This window comes from Mytilus edulis, chromosome 6 (genome assembly GCF_963676685.1).
Source record: "Mytilus edulis chromosome 6, xbMytEdul2.2, whole genome shotgun sequence".
Taxonomy (NCBI): Eukaryota; Metazoa; Mollusca; class Bivalvia; order Mytilida; family Mytilidae; genus Mytilus; species Mytilus edulis.
Genome location: NC_092349.1, coordinates 51,641,425 through 51,661,399, shown reverse-complemented (window position 1 = coordinate 51,661,399; position 19,975 = coordinate 51,641,425). Strand labels below are relative to the sequence as shown.

The following is a 19,975-nucleotide window of genomic DNA, read 5'->3' as shown; positions in this document are numbered from 1 at the left end:
TTTATTGGCTATTATTGGTACCATGTGTGGATAAAAGGTTATCATAAGCTTGACTGCACGCGGGCGGATAAAGTCATGAAACTTTTTTAATTAAGGTCCAAAGTTATGATAGGGTGATTTTTTCCATCCCCTTCTTTAATTTATAAAAAGGGACGTGGTAGGGATACCCTGCCCCAACTTTGGAGCTCAATTCAAAAAGTTCCGTACTTTTACGCACCTGGGTCTTTGGGTTCAGGCAATCTAAGGCAATTGCCTATTATTTGTAAAACTATTTATCACTGTAGACAAAAGCTTTGTCGTAGGGAATTTTTAATGAAGGAAAGAAGGGAGGTAGTAGGGTCACCCTACCAACTTTGGACCTCAATCAAAAAAGTTCCATATGAATACCCACCTAGGTCTTCACTCCTGGTCACTTTAGGAAATTGCCTATCATAAGTACCAAGTGTGGACAAAAGCTTTCCATAGGGAACTTTTTATGAATTAAAGAACGGGGTTGGAAAAGTCAGCCGACCTCAAATTTGGACATTATCAAAAAAGTTCTATAACTTCACTCACCTGGGTCTCCTGGTAACTTTGATAACTATTTACACCACTGGGTCGATGCCGAAATCTGCTGTTGGACGTTTCGTCCCCGAGGGTATCACCAGCCCAGTAGTCAGCAGTTCGGTGTTGACATGAATATCAATTATGTGGTCATTTTTATAAATTTCTTGTTTACAAAACTTTGATTTTTTCGAAAAACTAAGGATTTTCTTATCCCAGGCATAGATTACCTTAATTAGCCGTATTCGGCACAACTTCTTGGAATTTTGGATTCTCAATGCTCTTCAACTTTGTTTTTGTTTGGCTTTATAACTATTTTGATATGAGCGTCATTGATGAGTCTTATGTAGACGAAACGCGCGTCTGGCGTACTAAATTATAATCCTTGTAACTTTGATAACTATTTGGGTCCAGGCAACATAAGGAAATAGCCAATCATTTGTACCTAGTATGGACAAAAGCTTAGCCGTAGGGATTGTTTTAATAAATTAAAGAAAAGGGATGTAAAGGTCAGCCGACATCAAATTCGGACCTCAATAAAAAAAAGTTCCACAACTTTAAACACCTGGTTCTTAAGGTCCAGGCAACTTTTGAACAAAAGCTTAGCCGTGAGGATTGTTTTAATAAATTACAAAAGGGGGATAAAAAAGTCAGCCCATATCAAAATTTAGACCTCAATCAAAAAAAAGTTCCATAACTTTAAACACCTGAGTCTAAAGATCAGGCAATCATTTGTACCTAGTGTGGACAAAAGCTTAGCCGTAGAAAATCTTTAATGAACTCAAGAACGAAGGTGGAAGGGTCACCTTACCCTAACTTTGGACATCAATTACAGCATTCCATTATTTTTAACAACCTGGGTCTTCGGGTCCAGGCAACCTTGGGCAATTGCCTATCATTCTTACCTGGTATGGACAAAGGCTAACGGTAGGGTTTTTTTATTAATTAAAGAAGGGGGATTGAAAAGTCAGTCTACCCCATCAAGTTTCATAAATTAAACCACCTGGGTCTTTAAGTCAATGCAACTTTATGCAATTGCCAATCATGTGTACCTAGTATGGACAAAAAGCATAGCCGTAGGGATTTTTGTACATGTGAAGCCATAGATGAAATGCCGGACCAGTTTAAGGTTAATAACTGCAAGTCAAGAAGTCAAATCAAGCTGTGATTAATTTCCTCTCTTGATAAGCAAATACAGTTCGGTGTGAGCCAAGGCTCCATGTTAAAGACCATTCTTTGGCCCATTATGTTCTACTTCTATAAATTGTTATTTGGATGGAGAGTTGTCTCATTGGCACTCATATCACATCTCCCTATAATATCTAATCATAAACCTATAGCTGTTCAATGTAACTTATGGGAGTGCAACCCGAGTATAAATCTCAATAACCGAAAATTATACCAATTATACCACGGTTTTGTTGTTTAGGAATTCAAAAGAAAAAAAATGTCAAGACCTTGCCGCGGCCGCCTGAATTTTTTGATAGAAACAACAAAGTCAGTGTGGGGCCACTAAGCTAAACTGCCCACTTTGCACCAGCTGAAATAAATGATTGCTTAGGGTGGGAATCGAACCCACATACACCAACTCTGTTGTCCTATATTTTAAATTGACCAAGATTCTCTCCCAGAACCAACAAATAAAGTTTAAAAATATGTTGATTTTTGGTTATGAAATGGTAAACTTTCTATAGGCTCCACTGTACAGCTATATCTACATGAATTACATCTAATAAAATTGAGAATGGAAATGGGGAATGTGTCAAAGAGACAACAACAAGACCAAATAAAAAACAACAGCAGAGGGTCACCAACAGGTCTTCAATGTAGCGAGAAATTCTCGCACCCGGAGGCGTCCCTCAGCTTACCACATGTATCCTGGTTGATGTACCACAGGAGGATGTTTTACTCCTTATAAACCAGATGTACCCTGGTTGATGTAATGCAGGAGGATGTTATACACCTTATATACCACATGTATCCTGGTTGATGTAACACAGGAGGATGTTATGCACCTTATATACCACATGTATCCTGGTCGATGTACTACAGGAGGATGTTATACACCTTATATACCACATGTATCCTGGTCGATGTACCACAGGAGGATGTTATGCACCTTATATACCACATGTATCCTGGTTGATGTAACACCGGAGGATGTTATACACCTAATATACCACATGTACCCTGGTTGATGTAACACAGGAGGATGATATACCACATGTATCCTGGTTGATGTAACACTGGAGGATGTTATACACCTTATATACCACATGTACCCTGGTTGATGTAACACAGGAGGATGTTATACACCTTACATACAACATGTACTCTAGTTGATGTAACACAGGAGGATGTTATACACTTTAAATACCACATGTACCCTGGTTGATGTAACACTGGAGGATGTTATACACCTTACATACAACATGTACCCGGGATGATGTAACACAGGAGGATGTTATACACCTAATATACCACATGTATCCTGGTGGATGTAACACAGGAGGATGTTATACACCTAATATACCACATGTATCCTGGTGGATGTAACACAGGAGGATGTTATACACCTAATATACCACATGTATCCTGGTGGATGTAACACAGGAGGATGTTATACACCTAATATACCACATGTACCCTGGTGGATGTAACACAGGAGGATGTTATACACCTAATATACCACATGTATCCTGGTGGATGTAACACAGGAGGATGTTATACACCTAATATACCACATGTATCCTGGTGGATGTAATACAGGAGGATGTTATACACCTAATATACCACATGTACTCTGGGGGATGTAACACAGGAGGATGTTATACACCTTATATACCACATGCACCCTAGTTTATGCAACACAAGATGATGTTATACACCCTATATACCACATGTATCCTAGAGGATGTTATACACCTTATATACCACATGTACCCCGTTTGATGTAACACAGGAGGATGTTATACACCTAATACACCACATGTACTCTGGTGGATATAACACAGGAGGATCTTATACACCTTATATACCACATGTACCCTAGTTTATGCAACACAGGAGGATGTTATACACCCTATATACCACATGTATCCTGGTGGATGTAACACAGGAGGATGTTATACACCTTATATACCACATGTACCCTGGTTGATGTAACACAGGAGGATGTTATACACCTTAAATACCACATGTACCCTGGTTGATGTAACACAGGAGGATGTTATACACCTTACATACAACATGAACCCGGGTTGATGTAACACAGGAGGATGTTATACACCTAATATACCACATATATCTTGGTGGATGTAACACAGGAGGATGTTATACACCTAATATACCACATGTACCCTGGGGGATGTAACACAGGAGGATGTTATACACCTTTCATACAACATGTACCCTGGTTGATGTAACACAGGAGGATGTTATACACCTTAAATACCACATGTACCCTGGTTGATGTAACACAGGAGGATGTTATACACCTTAAATACCACATGTACCCTGGTTGATGTAACACAGGAGGATGTTATACACCTTACATACAACATGTACTCTGGCTGATGTAACACAGGAGGATGTTATACACCTTTAATACAACATGTAACACAGGAGGATGTTATACACCTAATATACCACATGTATCCTGGTGGATGTAACACAGGAGGATGTTATACACCTAATATACCACATGTATCCTGGTGGATGTAACACAGGAGGATGTTATACACCTATTATACCACATGTATCCTGGTGGATGTAACACAGGAGGATGTTATACACCTAATATACCACATGTACCCTGGTTGATGTAACACAGGAGGATGTTATACACCTTATATACCACATGTATCCTGCTTGATGTAACACAGGAGGATGTTATGCACCTTGTATACCACATGTATCCTGGTCGATGTACTACAGGAGGATGTTATACACCTTATATACCACATGTATCCTGGTCGATGTACCACAGGAGGATGTTATGCACCTTATATACCACATGTATCCTGGTTGATGTAACACTGGAGGATGATATACACCTAATATACCACATGTACCCTGGTTGATGTAACACAGGAGGATGTTATACACCTTATATACCACATGTATCCTGGTTGATGTAACACTGGAGGATGTTATACACCTTATATACCACATGTACCCTGGTTGATGTAACACAGGAGGATGTTATACACCTTACATACAACATGTACTCTAGTTGATGTAACACAGGAGGATGTTATACACCTAATATACAACATATATCTTGGTGGATGTAACACAGGAGGATGTTATACACCTAATATACCACATGTACCCTGGGGGATGTAACACAGGAGGATGTTATACACCTTTCATACAACATGTACCCTGGTTGATGTAACACAGGAGGATGTTATACACCTTAAATACCACATGTACCCTGGTTGATGTAACACAGGAGGATGTTATACACCTTACATACAACATGTACCCTGGTTGATGTAACACAGGAGGATGTTATACACCTTATATACCACATGTACCCCGGTTGATGTAACACAGGAGGATGTTATACACCTTATATACCACATGTACCCCGGTTGATGTAACAGGAGGATGTTATACACCTTATATACCACATGTACCCCGGTTGATGTAACACAGGAGGATGTTATACACCTTATATACCACATGTATCCTGGTCGATGTAACACAGGAGGATGTTATACACCTTATATACCACATGTACCCTGGTTGATGTAACACAGGAGGATGTTATACACCTTACATACAACATGTACCCTGGTTGATATAACACCAGAGGATGTTATACACCTTATATACCACATGTACCCTGGTGGATGTAACACAGGATGATGTTATACACCTTACATACAACATCAACCCGGGTCGATGTAACACAGGAGGATGTTATACACCTTATATACCACATGTATCCTGGTGGATGTAACACAGGAGGATGTTATACACCTTATATACCACATGTATCCTGGTGGATGTAACACAGGAGGATGTTATACACCTTATATACCACATGTACCCTGGTTGATGTAACACAGGAGGATGTTATACACCTTACATACAACATGTACCCGGGTCGATGTAACACAGGAAGATGTTATACACCTAATATACCACATGTACTCTGGTGGATGTAACACAGGAGGATGTTATACACCTTACATACAACATGTACCCGGGTTGGTGTAACACAAGAGGATGTTATAAAACACTAGAAAATATCCTGTAATCATATAAAGCATCAAAACAAATAAAAACATTGACAACAATAAGGCTGAACTCATCAGATGGATACATTTAACAAAAATCTATGATTATTTCAAGAAAATAATCAATGCATATGAGCATATAATATAAAAAAAAAAAAAAAGATGTGGTATGATTGCCAATTGCCAAGAGACCATGTGACACAGAAATTAACAACTATAGGTCACCGTACGACCTTCAACAATGAGCAAAGCTCATACCTCGTAGTTAGCTATAAAAGGTCCTGAAATGACAAATGTAGAACAATTCAAACGAGAAAACTAACGGCCTAATTTATGTATAACTAGAGGCTCCCAAGAGCCTGTGTCGCTCACCTTGGTCTATGTGCATATTAAACAATGGACACAGATAAATTCATGACAAAATTGTGTTTTGGTGATGGTGATGTATTTGTAGATTTTTCTTTACTGAACATTCTTGTTGCTACAATTATCTCTATCTATAATGAACTTGGCACAGTAATTACAGTGGAAAACATTTTCTAAAAATTTACAAAAATTGATGAAAATTGACTATAAAGGGCAATAACTCCTTGAGGGGTCAATTGACAATTTTGGTCATGTTAATTTATTTGTAGATCTTACTTTGCTGAACATTATTGCTCTTTACAGTTTATCTCTATCTATAATAATATTCAAGATAATAACCAAAATCTGCAAAATTTCCTTAAAACTACTAATTCAGGGGCAGCAACCCAACAACAGGTTGTCCAATTTGCCTGAAAATTTCAGGACAGATAAATCTTGACCTGATAAACAATTTTACCCATTGACAGATTTGCTCTAAATGCTTTGGTTTTAGAGTTATAAGCCAAAATCTACATGTTACCCCTATGTTCTATTTTTAGCCATGGCGGCCATCTTGGTTGGTTGGCAGGATCACGCCACACATTTTTTTAACAAGATACCCCAATGATGATTGTGGCCAAGTTTGGATTAATTTGGCCCAGTAGTTTCAGAGGAGAAGTTTTTTGTAAACACATGAAACAATTACAAAAATTTAAGAAAAATGGTTAAAAATTGCCTATTAACGGCAATAACTCCTTAAGGGGTCAACTGACAATTTTGGTGATGTTGACTTATTTGTAGATCTTATTTTGCTGAACATTATTACTGTTTTTAGATAAATCTTGACTTGATAAAAAATATTAATCCATGTCAGATTTGCTCTCAATGCTTTCTTTTCAGAGTTATAAGCCAAAATCTTCATTTAACCCCTATGTTCTATTTTTAGCCATAGAGGCCATCTTGGTTTTTGACCGGGTCACTGAACACATTTTTTAAATTAGTTACCCCAATGATGATTGTGGTCAAGTTTGGTTAAATTTGGCCCATTAGTTTCAGAGAAGATTTTTGTAAAAGTTAACGACGACAGACGACGGACCAGGGACACCAAGTGATGAGAAAAGCTCACTTGGCCCTTTGGGCCAGGTGAGCTAAAAATAGATGTTTCTCATTGCTTTTAACCGTATAAGAATGATTTTATGTGCATCGAATTATTAATCAAACGATTTACCGTAGTTTCACTCACATTGTTGAAATTCTTTTTCTTTAACTAACGAGTACACGTACAATGCATGTGTTGTCAATCTCTAGCTAGGGGTTAAATTGAAGTTCACATGAATACAGATTTAAAGAGGTCGACTCATTCACTTGCAAGTGAATAACTAATTATCAATGTTTCTTAGCGCAATTTGACAAAATTGAACCTTTTTGGCTGCAAAAAGCGTATTGTTATTTCACTATTTCACTTTCATTATTGATTGAACAAAAAAAATCAAACTTTAGATTTTTTATAAATACAAATACAAAAACCATGAAAGAGGATCAACATTGATACATAAGGTTTTAACAAGTGAATTAAAATGTAAGTTACAGATGGCATCACCTTGCCAAAATTTAACAATGAACACAAATAGAAAACATTTACATCATTCGATTGTCAAGTCTAAAAATAAACACTGTACTTCAGAATCATAAAATTTACTAATTGTTAATATACTGCATCAACATAATAGTACATACTGGTCATATATATATATATGTTATGTACAAGTTATCATTTTGTACAAATTATAATTAGTACAAAAATATTGTACAAATTATAATTTGTATTTTGACTTTGTACGAATTGTAATTTGTACAAAAAGTGCATGTACAAATTACAATTTGTACAAAATAGGACAAAAATTCACTTATATATAAATAACTTGTACAATAATTTTTTATACGGATTTTGGCGAAAAAAGCATTGATACACATTATTGAATTGATACGTACTAAATGACCTGAAAGTAAACCTAAGTTACATAATTCAAAAGTAGTTCTTTATCAATTGTTAGAGCAGGTGATATAGTGATTTATGGAATCAGGTATTGCAGACCATCTTTTGACTCTCAAATCGATAACGACCTGTTTTACAGGCATTTTAACTGTTTCATATAGCGAGCGTTGAAGCTCAGGAACCGTTGCTGTGAATAAACATGTGTATTTAGTTGCTTCAGTCAGACTTTTAGACAAAATAAATATCCCAGAAGATTAAACACCCCGTTTGGTTAGGAATATGACTATGCTAAAGTCAGGAATATGTCAGTTGTTGTTTTGCCTTTTTTTATCATTGTTTTTTTTCAACAATATGAAATATGAAATTTTACAAATATACCCCGTAATCGTTTGCAAAGTTTCTAAATAAAAAAAAATACCTCAAAATAACGATAAGAACTAATCAAGCAGTACTATTGAATGATATTTTTTTTTAAGAAAAAGACGTTTATGTATTAAAAATTTGAAAAAAATCCTATTTGTTTACTTTTTTTTCTCTCAAAAATTTCAAAGATCAACCTGCCTTTTGTAGTAAGTGTTGTGTATAAACGGTGTATTATGTTAATAAGGTTTAGTGTGTTGTCAGTTAATTACAATTCTATTGTGTGAATCATTGCATTTTTCACCAAAATTCGTATTTAAAACTGTTGTACAACATGTACAAGTTATAAGTGAATTTTGGTCAAATTTTGTACAAATTATAATTTAAACAAAATGATAACTTGTACACAACATATACACTCAATAGATAGACCATCTTACATCATAGTACTATCTTACTACACCATAAAAACCAATTATACCAAGCATGTTTCATTAGATAGACCATCTAACATTTCTGTTTTTTTGATTAATCATTCCTAATGGGCTTTGCACATTATTTTTTCTAAGTGTTATATTTTTTAAATTCTATTTCAAACTTAATTATCTTTTTCAATTAGAGCATTCATTTTTTTGCATACACAAGTCCAAGTTCACTTTATTTCATTCTTCTAAATAATCAAAATTTGTATTCATTGAAATGTATACTAAAGTAACTCAACAGTATAACCAAAATCATACATAAAATAGTGTAAATATACTATAATGTTGCAAAGCATGAGCCAATAAATACAGAATAAAGGACTCTTTGTTTTTGATACTGACTTTATCACTGTGTTATATCAGGTGAGCCCGAACCTGAAATTTCACAGTGATAAAGTTAGTATCAAAAACCAAAAGGTCCTTTATTCTGTTTATCGGTAATTACGAAAAAATAAAAATATTTACAATAAAAAAGCAAATAACAAACGAACTATATTGCGTCGAATTACAGCGATTCATACTTGACGTCACAGGCTGCATTATGTCATTTGAAATTTGGTCACAGTGTAGTAATCATAGCGTTCTTTGCACAAAATATTGAAAATGAAATATTGCATGTGTTTTATTAATTTTGTTTTGGACACTGTAACAATTCCAAATATAAGCGGTTAGTCATATTATTTCTATTTTGTCACAAAGCACAGAATGATAGTGATACGATATGAGACATCAGATTAGTTATTGTTTTAGAATTTCAACTTCAAGCTCAATTTTTTTTTATCAATCTTTGGCTTATGGACAATGATGGATAACATTTATCTTGTCTGATATTATACGCTCAGCGTTCATCCTGACAACAACCACATTGATTTCAAATCATTTTTGGAAAGCACTGTGTAATTTAGTCCAAACAATTATGACATCTTGAAAGACTATTATATCGTCGCTGGGCTTCCAAAATGTTGTAAATTATAAGCACTGTAAATAATAATAATAAATGACTTTTTTGGCTAAAAATACTTTTTGACACCAATGGTCTGGGCAGGAGAAAATCTTTGGTATTACAAAATAGCAAACAGTTAGACCAATCAAAACGTTTGAAATAAGACATATTACAAAATTGCCAATGTCAGTTGTTTGTAAAGTTTGCTTCCAAAATGTTATATGAAAATTTGAAAATCATTGTATAACGGCTTTGGGAATTAAATAATTGTACACTTCTTTATTTCTGTGAAAATAATTTAAGTTCTTTGATAATCCAGAAATGTCTCAGTTTTCATTTCACTGTTATTTACAAAAATGTTCAAGTTCGCATACAATATTTTGGAAGCATTAATTTTGTCAAAATTTTCCAGGGGCAGCAACCTAACAACCAGTTGTCCAATTCATCTGAAAATTTCAGGGCATATAGATTTTTACTTGATAAACAAGTTGTCCCCTTGTAAGATTTGCTTTGAATGCTTTGGTTTCAAAGTTATAAGCCAAAATCTACATTTTACCCCCATGTTCTATTTTTAGCTATGGCAGCCATCTTGGTTGGTTGGCTGGGCCACCACACACATTTTTTAAACTATATACCCTAATAATGATTGTGGCTACGTTCGGTTTAATTTGACCCAGTAGTTTCAGAGGAGAAGATTTTTGTAAAAGATTGACTTTGGCAAATTGTTTGATCATGTTGATTAATCCCTGAGCATTGGAATGAGTTACATGAGTTAGTTTATTGCATTTTTCTGTTGCACAGAATATTGACTAAATCTATTCTGTTATAAGGTTTCGTCACACACTTTCTTGGCTACTCATTGAAACAGTGTCTACAGAATTTCCATGCTGGCAAGAACTTTTGTTATTATTTCCATGTAAACTAAGTTTCTCAACTGGCAACTGTGGAGTTGCTAACCATGAATGATTTAAAATGTCTTCAAAAGATGGCCTATCTGATGGACGAATTGCTAAACACTTTTTTATTAAGTCTTTCACATCATGTGATAATCTTCCCCTAAATGATACTTCTGCTTTCATGATTTGTTCATCTTGTTCAAATGGAATATCTCCACAAACTAAGTCAAATAATAAAATTCCCAGTGACCACACTGTTGCTGATTTACCATGGTACCGATGGTGTTTTATCCATTCAGGAGGACTGTACACTCTTGTACCTTAAAAATAAAGATATGACAATTAAGAATAACTTTTCTAATGCATTTCTATACAGAATTAACAATTAAAATTAAGCTTTAACTTTTTTAATGCATTTCTATACAGAATTTAAGTTTTATATGTATTTTTAGTCTCAATTTTTGTCATCAATCAACTGAATTCTTACTGCCTAAAATGAAGTGATGTGTGAAGTGTTCATGTCACAACTCATTCATAAGAAAGCCTGACAGATGATCAATTTATAATATATTAATACCCTTAAAGTAATTTGTGTTAGTAAAATTTACTAATAACCCCATTTATTCATATCTAATAAGCCAAAGTATTGATTTAAAAAACTCGGGTAAATGTTTTGACATGCATGACTGTTCACAGGTATGCAAGGAGTTCTTGTGAACCAACTTAAAATGTCCCACATAATCAATTCTACAGTTGACTTGTTACAAATTATAAAAGCATTTAATAATAGGTTGATAGCAACCAGTCATATTTTTTTGGCTAATGCTACCAATACATGTATAATAACCCAATATCATAACTTGTTATGCACTGTAATTTAAACCTAGTGGTTAACTTTGTGTAAACAATGTATGCTATGTATGTTTCCCTACTGAATATATGAATCATTGCCAAGTTATGCTGAGACACATGTGTGATCATTTATGCTGATATTTTCAGCAGCAGCAACTGTGTAATTGATATGTTTTGCTAGCAGGGGTCGAATTTAAGCTTTTTTGTGTACTGGCCAGCTGGACCAGTGGACTGAAAATCAACTGGTCCGGCTCCAAATCTACTGGTCCTGTAAAAATGACATGCAAAATGAGTGCTGGTATCTATGATGAGTTTATTTTTTGACAACTTTATCAACTGAAATACATACGGTAGTATCCCCCGTAATTGATGTCGCAGGTAAATTCTTTTGTAAACAAACCGAGATTGCAAAGCAATCAGAGATTTTTCAGGGCTTGCCATTGAAGCCGGTAGCCGGTGGAAATCCGCCGTTTACGGTGGCTTCAAGTGCCGGCTACTTCACTGACAAAAATATAAATTCAAAAAGAAAAAACTATCTTTTTCAAATGTTTACAGGCAGTCGAGAGACGTATTGTCGTAAAGTCGCGGTCACGATAAACAAGGATGAAAAGTCAGTGTTTACCTTGGGCTAAATATAGTTCACATGAATTCAGGTCACTGATTGGTTGTCTATTTAAAGTCAGAATGCATCGTTTCTTTTCAAAGACAACAAGAGAGACGTTCCGGTGGCCATTGAAGGATAACAATAGAGATGTTCCGATGGTCATTAACTCGTTGGCTTTTTTTGGCTTTTAAAACCACAGGCGCTTGGGTGTATGATACAGATTTTTTTTTTTTTTTTTTTTTTTGCTGATTAAAATATTCAATTTTCTATATACTCGACCTCAAATAAATAACATTTCCAAATGATTTACGTATCCGACTTATTGAATAGTTTACAAAAAAAAAGAGAAAATCAGGGGATATATCAATTTTCTGTCAATGCTTGAGAAATAATTGTATGGTTTAAATACGCGTATTACAGTCTTTAGAGAGAAAAGGGGGGGGGGGGGGGGGGGGTCATTTGTTAACAAATGCACGTAGTTATGCAAAAAAAAATCGATCAAGATTTTTTTAACAAACCGGATTATTATATGAATAAATCTCCTTTAAAAGTAAATGAGTTTTAAGCATGAAAATTAAAAAAAATAACATAAAAAAAAATGAAATTTCTTTGAGATTTTTTTTTCTTTCTTTAATTTCATACATAAAAAATGGTCATTTGAAAGATGAAATTAGGTGCCAGGAGATTGCGAGAATGCAGTATTTTGCTCTATTTATACCAGAGCTTCTGGGGGCCTTGAGCGGTCCCCAAACCCCCTGCCACAAGGCACCAAGCTTACAGCTTGGTGGGCGTCCGGCTTCGCCGAACGCATGTTACAGCAGCCTATAATTTTAATTCAGCCTTCTACTTCAATTTCAATGGAAAGCCCTGATCAGAGATTTTTATCGGCAAATTTCTACTGGTCCGCCGGACCACCAGCTGACACAATCTACTGGTCCGACGCAAATTCTACTGGTCTAGGACCATCGGACCAGCGCTAATTTCGACCCCTGTTTGCCAGCCAATGTAAAGCATTCTTAGCATCTCCCATATTGAGCATGTTGAGATCAATTAAAATGTGTAGGTGGATGAACTTTAGTATTAAATCAAATACTCAATATTCCTATAACACTACAACAAAATGCAATCTATTAAAGATGCTCACCATCAAAGGTCACATAAACTGTATCTTTGAGCAATGTACCAGATCCAAAGTCAATTATTTTCAGTTCACCAGTTTTCAAATCCACTAAAATATTTTCATCTTTAATGTCTCGGTGTACAACACCTGATCTATGAACACTATAAAGAGTTTCTACAATTTGTCTAAAGAACACTTTGCTGGTTTCTTCATTTACAGCGCCCTTTTCTGTGATATAGTCAAATAAGTCTTGAACATGCTCTGGTCGTTCCATCACTATAACATAACTGTGAGCACTATTGTTTTTCACTTCATACCAATCTAACATTTTAATACATCCAGAAACATGAGAAACTTTTTTCAAGAGAATAATTTCCATTGGTATATTATGTCCATTATGAAGTCCCCATTCAGTCACTTTAATTTTGTTGATTAATTTAACTGCAACCTGAAAGAGATATATGGACCATAATTTGCTATTGGGCTCGTTTCCTATAACGATAGAAAAGTGATAAAAATGTGTATTTCTGTAAGAAAAGTTGTAACTACATCTAAAGATGCCTTTATTTTTATCAACATACAAGTGTATGCTACTCTTCCCTAGAAAAAAAATTGAAATTAACAAATTTCAAAGATTATACGACCGTATTTTTGTGTCGCTTCTCGTGTTACTTTTCGCTTCCGAAGTGCATAATGCCGACTGATTTATAGATAATCGTCACCGGCAAATTCGTAACTTTTGCTTTCAAATAATAAAGAACATCGACCAATAAGAATAGTCAGAAGAAAAGGCCGAGAACTATAAGTATTTCTGTAGCAGGTGTAAGAACACTGGCGTTACTTTCATTTCCGATTTCGTAACGCAAATTTTAGATGATGTAATCTGCTTTGTTGTAACAGAATTCTTTATATCAATATGCAAATATGAACTCTCGCGAGATGTTCAAACAGGTAAATCAGAGATGATTTTCATTCTAGTTTTGTTCTTCGTAATAATTAAGTTAGAAAATGACGTTATTGTTATGCGTTACATTTCACATGAAACAAAAGTCCAGTTATTTCCTTTTTTTTATTAAAATTGTGTTTGTCGTTAAGTTCTAATCATTTCCGGACATAGGTGAAACATGTGACTAACATGTGATCACGCCCTTACGGCCGGATATACGAAATACTAGGTCTAAACATTGTTTTTGTTTCCAACGGGATGTTAGCAAACATAATCTGTTTCGTCTTGTATCAAAAAGGAAAATACAATTTTCAAAAAGATTGCACCGGGGGTCTATTATTTTTCCTATGTGCATAATGTTACATACGATCTTGTGTGAAAATAAATGCCCAATGACTTGACAAAATCGATTTCAGATTTGACGATGTTATAACACACTTCGTTTCCGGATAACGATGTAAAGGGTCCTTGGAAAATTCAATCGAAATTACGTCTCTTATCATTGTGCCGATGCTCGTTGGATTGATTTTGTTTCAGCAGTAAATATTACTGGATATTTTAGGTGAATTAAGATAATTTAATAAAAAATACATGTTAATATACCGTTACACTTGGAATGTACAAATTTGGTATCTTTGTCACAATTTTTAATTATTTTTTTTTATTCATGTTCTGCAAACACTTTTCAGAAATGCAATAAACTTGTCAAAGGAGAAGTAAACTTTTACCATGCATGACTTGAAAGGAAGTACTTTATTGATTTTAGCCCACTAAAGTAGGTTAAAATGTGGAAACCATGTAGATGGTGTACAGGTCACAAATATCACATGGTGCCTATTTTAAAGATTTTAATTCCAAGTTCAAAGTTTTTTTCTTTACTGAATTTAAAGAATTTTACATTGCCAATGATTTGGAATAAATTGTATATAACTGGAATTTCAAGACCAAATATAAATACATTTTTTTGGCTAAAACATCAAGATACAACGATTATGGTATCCTGTATCAATGAAGAAAATATGGAAATTTCTGAATAAATTGTACTAATTGTTTTCAAAACAAGCACATATTTAGGAGTTTTATAATACAGTTACATTTAAGATGGATTTTAAGAAAAAGTATACTGTTCGGATTATTTTAAGCAGATTTTGCAATAAAATAAAACTAAAAAAATGCTTTCGGTTTCTTATGGTTTCCTGTCGTGTTTAAAAAAAACTTTAATCTAACATCGAAAATAGATTTTAAATATAAATATGAAGCAAGTAACACTAGTAATGGTGTTCATTTATGTCTTTTGAAATATATTGTGCAAAATAAAGAAAATAAAGATTGGTTTCCTGTTTGGTTTCCTGTCACGTAAACGGTGAATCAAAATGTATTAATTTTTTCTTGAAAAACTCAATTGTTCCATTAATACTATTCTAACACCAACACAACCCACAGAATAAAAGTTAAAGTTTTAGAACTTATAAAAAAGGATAAAAAAAAGAAACCAAAGACCGAATACCAAATTATGGTCCATATATATATCAAATCTGTTAACAACAATACAATGTTTTCATTTTTCAAATATAAACATTTTAAGTAATGTGTTTTATATTTTCATTTCTATTAATTTTTAACAAAGAGGATATATATGTCTAAGAAACAAATGTTTTCTACTATGAAATTTGTTGTAAAAGTTAAAAAGTTAAAAACAAAATTCTTTATTTTATACTTACAGGTAGACCATCACTTTTCCTTGTGCCTCCATAAACTGTTCCAAAACCACCACTTCCCAGCTGTGCACCAACATGATATGTTTTATTGAGCTCTTTTTTTCCTTTTACTGAAAAAAACAAGAGAGACATATAAAAATATGAGTCTAACATAATGCATAAACAACAAAGTAATGTGGAATCAAGTAAAGATGTAATGTACTAACTCGCCATATTTCACTTCAATTTAGAAAAGTAAAATCAAACTTACTTTGCTTTTTCTTCCCAACATGATGATATTTGAATATATCACTTATTTATCATTCAATATAGCCTTAAAGTACTAGGTATTCACTAAGCAAATCTCAAAAAGACATCCCTGTTGACACGACAGAATATACAAATGTTATGAGTTTCTGAAGTTGTGTGTATAGTATAAATGTTAACTATCAATGTGCTATAATCAGGACACAATTCATGCGCTAAGGCACATCCCACTTGGAGAGATGCCAGATTTGTGTTTTGAAAAAGTCTGTTGAAATATTTAATAATTTATATGATGACAATTTCTTACAAAATGCTGAATTTACTATCCCGAGCTTTGAAAAATATTATAAGCGAGGTGTAAGTAATATAAAATTGAATGCAGACAGAGAATTATATTGCGTTGTAGTGATTTGTCTGATTGAATATGTTATAAATCTGTCCGGCTGCCAAATAATAGCTTGCCGCTATTTTTTTACCTACTGTAATATTGATATTTATAGACTATCGTTGATTTTCTCGCTTGAGCCGGGACGGCAATCGAGTTGAGATGACCAATGATAATCTGTTTATCGCTATTTTACCTGTGACGACGTTGTCAATAATAATAATAATAATAAATTCTTTATTTAAAGAGGGTAAACTCAGTTAGTTACAATAAACTAATCTTCCCTGAGGCCCTCACATACAAATTACAATACAATCAAAACAGATATTTACACATAGTTAATTTACACTCATGTAGTTCAATGCATTGTTAAGAACATAAGATATAATGCTGTTTAAGATGTATACATGTAGTCAAAAAATCAAATGAAAATAATAAAAAATAAAAAAATATACAAATACATTGTAGCAAACATTTCTTATCAGGGTTGTGTTAGGTACTTCTTGATACTTTGCTTAAAAGTAAGTGTTTTGAGCTTTACGCATTGTGTGTGGTAGTCCATTCCATAATACTGATCCAGAATAAGCAAAGGATTTCTTAAATAGTTCAGCTTTTGGCTTAGGAACTATCAGATTACCTTGAGTGACACCTCTTAAGGAGTAAGGATTATTATCTGATTTCAGTTTAAACTTTTGAACTAGGTACATTGGTGCTTCCATACACATACATTTATATAGAAGTAAATATTTGTGGTATTTCATTCTATTGTCAACTGTCATCCACCCAAGTTTTTAAGGGGGCTGAGGGGGATAAAGGATCTGCATCTAGAATCAATCTTGCTGCCCTTTTTTGGAGTTTTAAAATTATTGTTATCCCTTCATTTTTACATTCACCCCAAATAATACAGCAGTAGTCAATTAAGGGAAGAATATACCCATTGTAATATGTTTTCCTTGCATTTATATCTAAAAATTTCTTTATTTTTAATTTCATGTCAATTTCGTTAGCAATGCCACGTGCCTGCTTAGTATGATATGAAAAATTATCACAAAAAAAGATCAAAGGAAAAATGCACAAAATAGCGATAAATGTCTTTATATGAGGTAGTTTTTGATAATTCATATACTAGAAGAGAAAACAAAACACATAATAGCATAAATTTGATTTATTTTTCTCTTTTATCACTACACTGAGCAAGCTAAAAAACAAAAGTACAAAATTTCATAACAAACGCATAGTATTCCACTTTTTATCACAACTTTGTAACCACATAAGATTTTATATTGCAACAACCAGTAAAAGAAAGATAAATAAATTGTCTATAACACTGAACCAATAATGTCGTTTATATTAAGTTCACTTATTAACTATCAATTGATAAAAACAGCGCAATTTAAGTTGTTAAAAAATTGAAAACAAAATGTTTAATAATTTAATGTGTGGGAAGTTAATTTATGTGTCAGTAGATGTTTCCTGGATAGTTGTGTCATCGACAACATGTAAATATTTTATATGTAGTAGGTATATAAATATCAACCACACAATAATCGCTTTTTTCCTTTTTCAGTGTTCATCAAAGAGATATATGCCATAACTAAGTAATAGGTTGTCTATCAATAATATCACTTACCTGATGACATTATAATCATGATAATAGTCTCATCACTTGCTATCAATGTTAACATCCTAAAATAAAAAAAATCTTCAATTCATAGCAACTCAATAAAATTTTCTTTTGTATTTTTATCAGTTAATTAAAAATAAAAAGAATTGTCTTCTTCATGTTCTTATTTGACATGTTTGATCCACATTATGGTATTACAAACAAATATGAATTTCACAAGAATCAAAGTTTAAAATTAGCAAGTTGTATTTAAAATTACGTAAACATATTCATGAAACTTTATGACATTTATAAAATCATGCACATTTTTACAGTGTTCTCCACAAAAGATGCATTTAGCATCAAGGTATTATGGAAACTGGAAATGCTATCTTGCTTCGCTTCTAAAAATTATATCATCATCCAAAACATAATCCATAAGAAAACCATTTCAGATAGTGTCACATAAAGGCCTGGGGAGAACACTATAAATTATTTGCTATACATTTTGTAATTTGTTGGTTATACTATTGTTGACAATTATGACATAACCAAAATCGCTATTAAAATGGGATGTAAAAAATTAACAACACACATTAAAAAAAAAAAAGAGAAAGTAAATAAAATTTATCAATTCTGGCCATACTTTATTTGTTTGGAAATCAGAGAACCCCGACATTTGACAGGTTGCTGGCAATTAATATTTGAATTAGTCATGTTACACATACACATTATAGAAATAGTATTCCTACACCAAACATAGTGCCATTTCTGGCCCTTTAATACCTGTACCCTCTATGAGATGCTAATACTAATACACAAATGTGGAAGTGAACAACAACAAAAATACCATTAAATGCATAATTAGTTAAAAAAAAATGGCCTTATCTATACTACGCCGCATTTTTGCGCCTGACCCAAGTCAGGAGCCTCTGGCCTTTGTTAGTCTTGTATTATTTTAATTTTAGTTTCTTGTGTACAATTTGGAAATAAGGAATTTCTCGCTACATTGAAGACCTGTTGGTGACCTTCTGCTGGTTTTTTTTCTATGGTCGGGTTGTTGTCTCTTTGGCACATTCCCCATTTCCATTCTCAATTTTATTCATCATGTACAACATTCTTTTAAATATGTCTCTATGTTCACAGTGACTGAGGCTGCATGGACTAATAATCTAAGGTGGCCTGTTGCTATTAGTTTTTAACAAACAGATTTAATCAAATGATCACCATTACTATTACAACTTAGTTTTATACACAGTCTTGTCCCTTTTGAAATGAAAATGAAAGTAGAATCCCGCGGAATCTCGTTTTGAAAATTCTTAGGGGAAGGTCTAAAACGCGGAAGTGAAAAATTGGTGTATTATAACTAATATCTCTGGAACCGCTAAAGTTAGATTGATAAATAAAACTGATTTTGAAAGCTAATGTAATAGACTATCAGATAAAATTAAAATATAGTATATTTAAACATGACTTTTTACCGAAAAGTTGACCGGAAGTCTTTCTTAGCGTGACTCTGGCAACACATTTTTGAACATTAAAACTTAAATTCACGAAAAAGCATATAACCCGGTCAAAATCTGTCAATTGATTCTTAAAGACAATTTAATGACAAATAACATCATATAAAGAAAAATATGAATACATTACGTAAAAAGGGTAAAAAGTTGATCGGAAGTCACCCTTG

At 33.5% G+C, this 19,975-nt stretch overlaps 1 protein-coding gene across 4 annotated transcripts; it reads right to left on the bottom strand.

The window, feature by feature from the left end:
• Positions 1 to 7,626: 7,626 nt before the first annotated feature.
• On the bottom strand, positions 7,627 to 19,586 carry LOC139529139 (serine/threonine-protein kinase pim-3-like). 4 transcript variants are annotated; one of them, XM_071325460.1, is made up of 5 exons: positions 19,543 to 19,586; positions 18,316 to 18,371; positions 16,058 to 16,164; positions 13,415 to 13,838; positions 7,627 to 11,134 (listed from the first exon to the last, which is right to left on the bottom strand). In XM_071325460.1, the coding sequence occupies exons 2-5, from the start codon at positions 18,368 to 18,370 to the stop codon at positions 10,755 to 10,757; spliced, it is 966 nt and encodes a 321-aa protein (XP_071181561.1). In that variant the 5' UTR covers position 18,371; positions 19,543 to 19,586; the 3' UTR covers positions 7,627 to 10,754. The 4 variants fall into 4 exon arrangements, with proteins under 4 accessions (XP_071181561.1, XP_071181558.1, XP_071181560.1 ...); XM_071325457.1 differs by having other exon boundaries at positions 19,516 to 19,585; XM_071325459.1 differs by having other exon boundaries at positions 19,528 to 19,579.
• Positions 19,587 to 19,975: the final 389 nt, after the last annotated feature.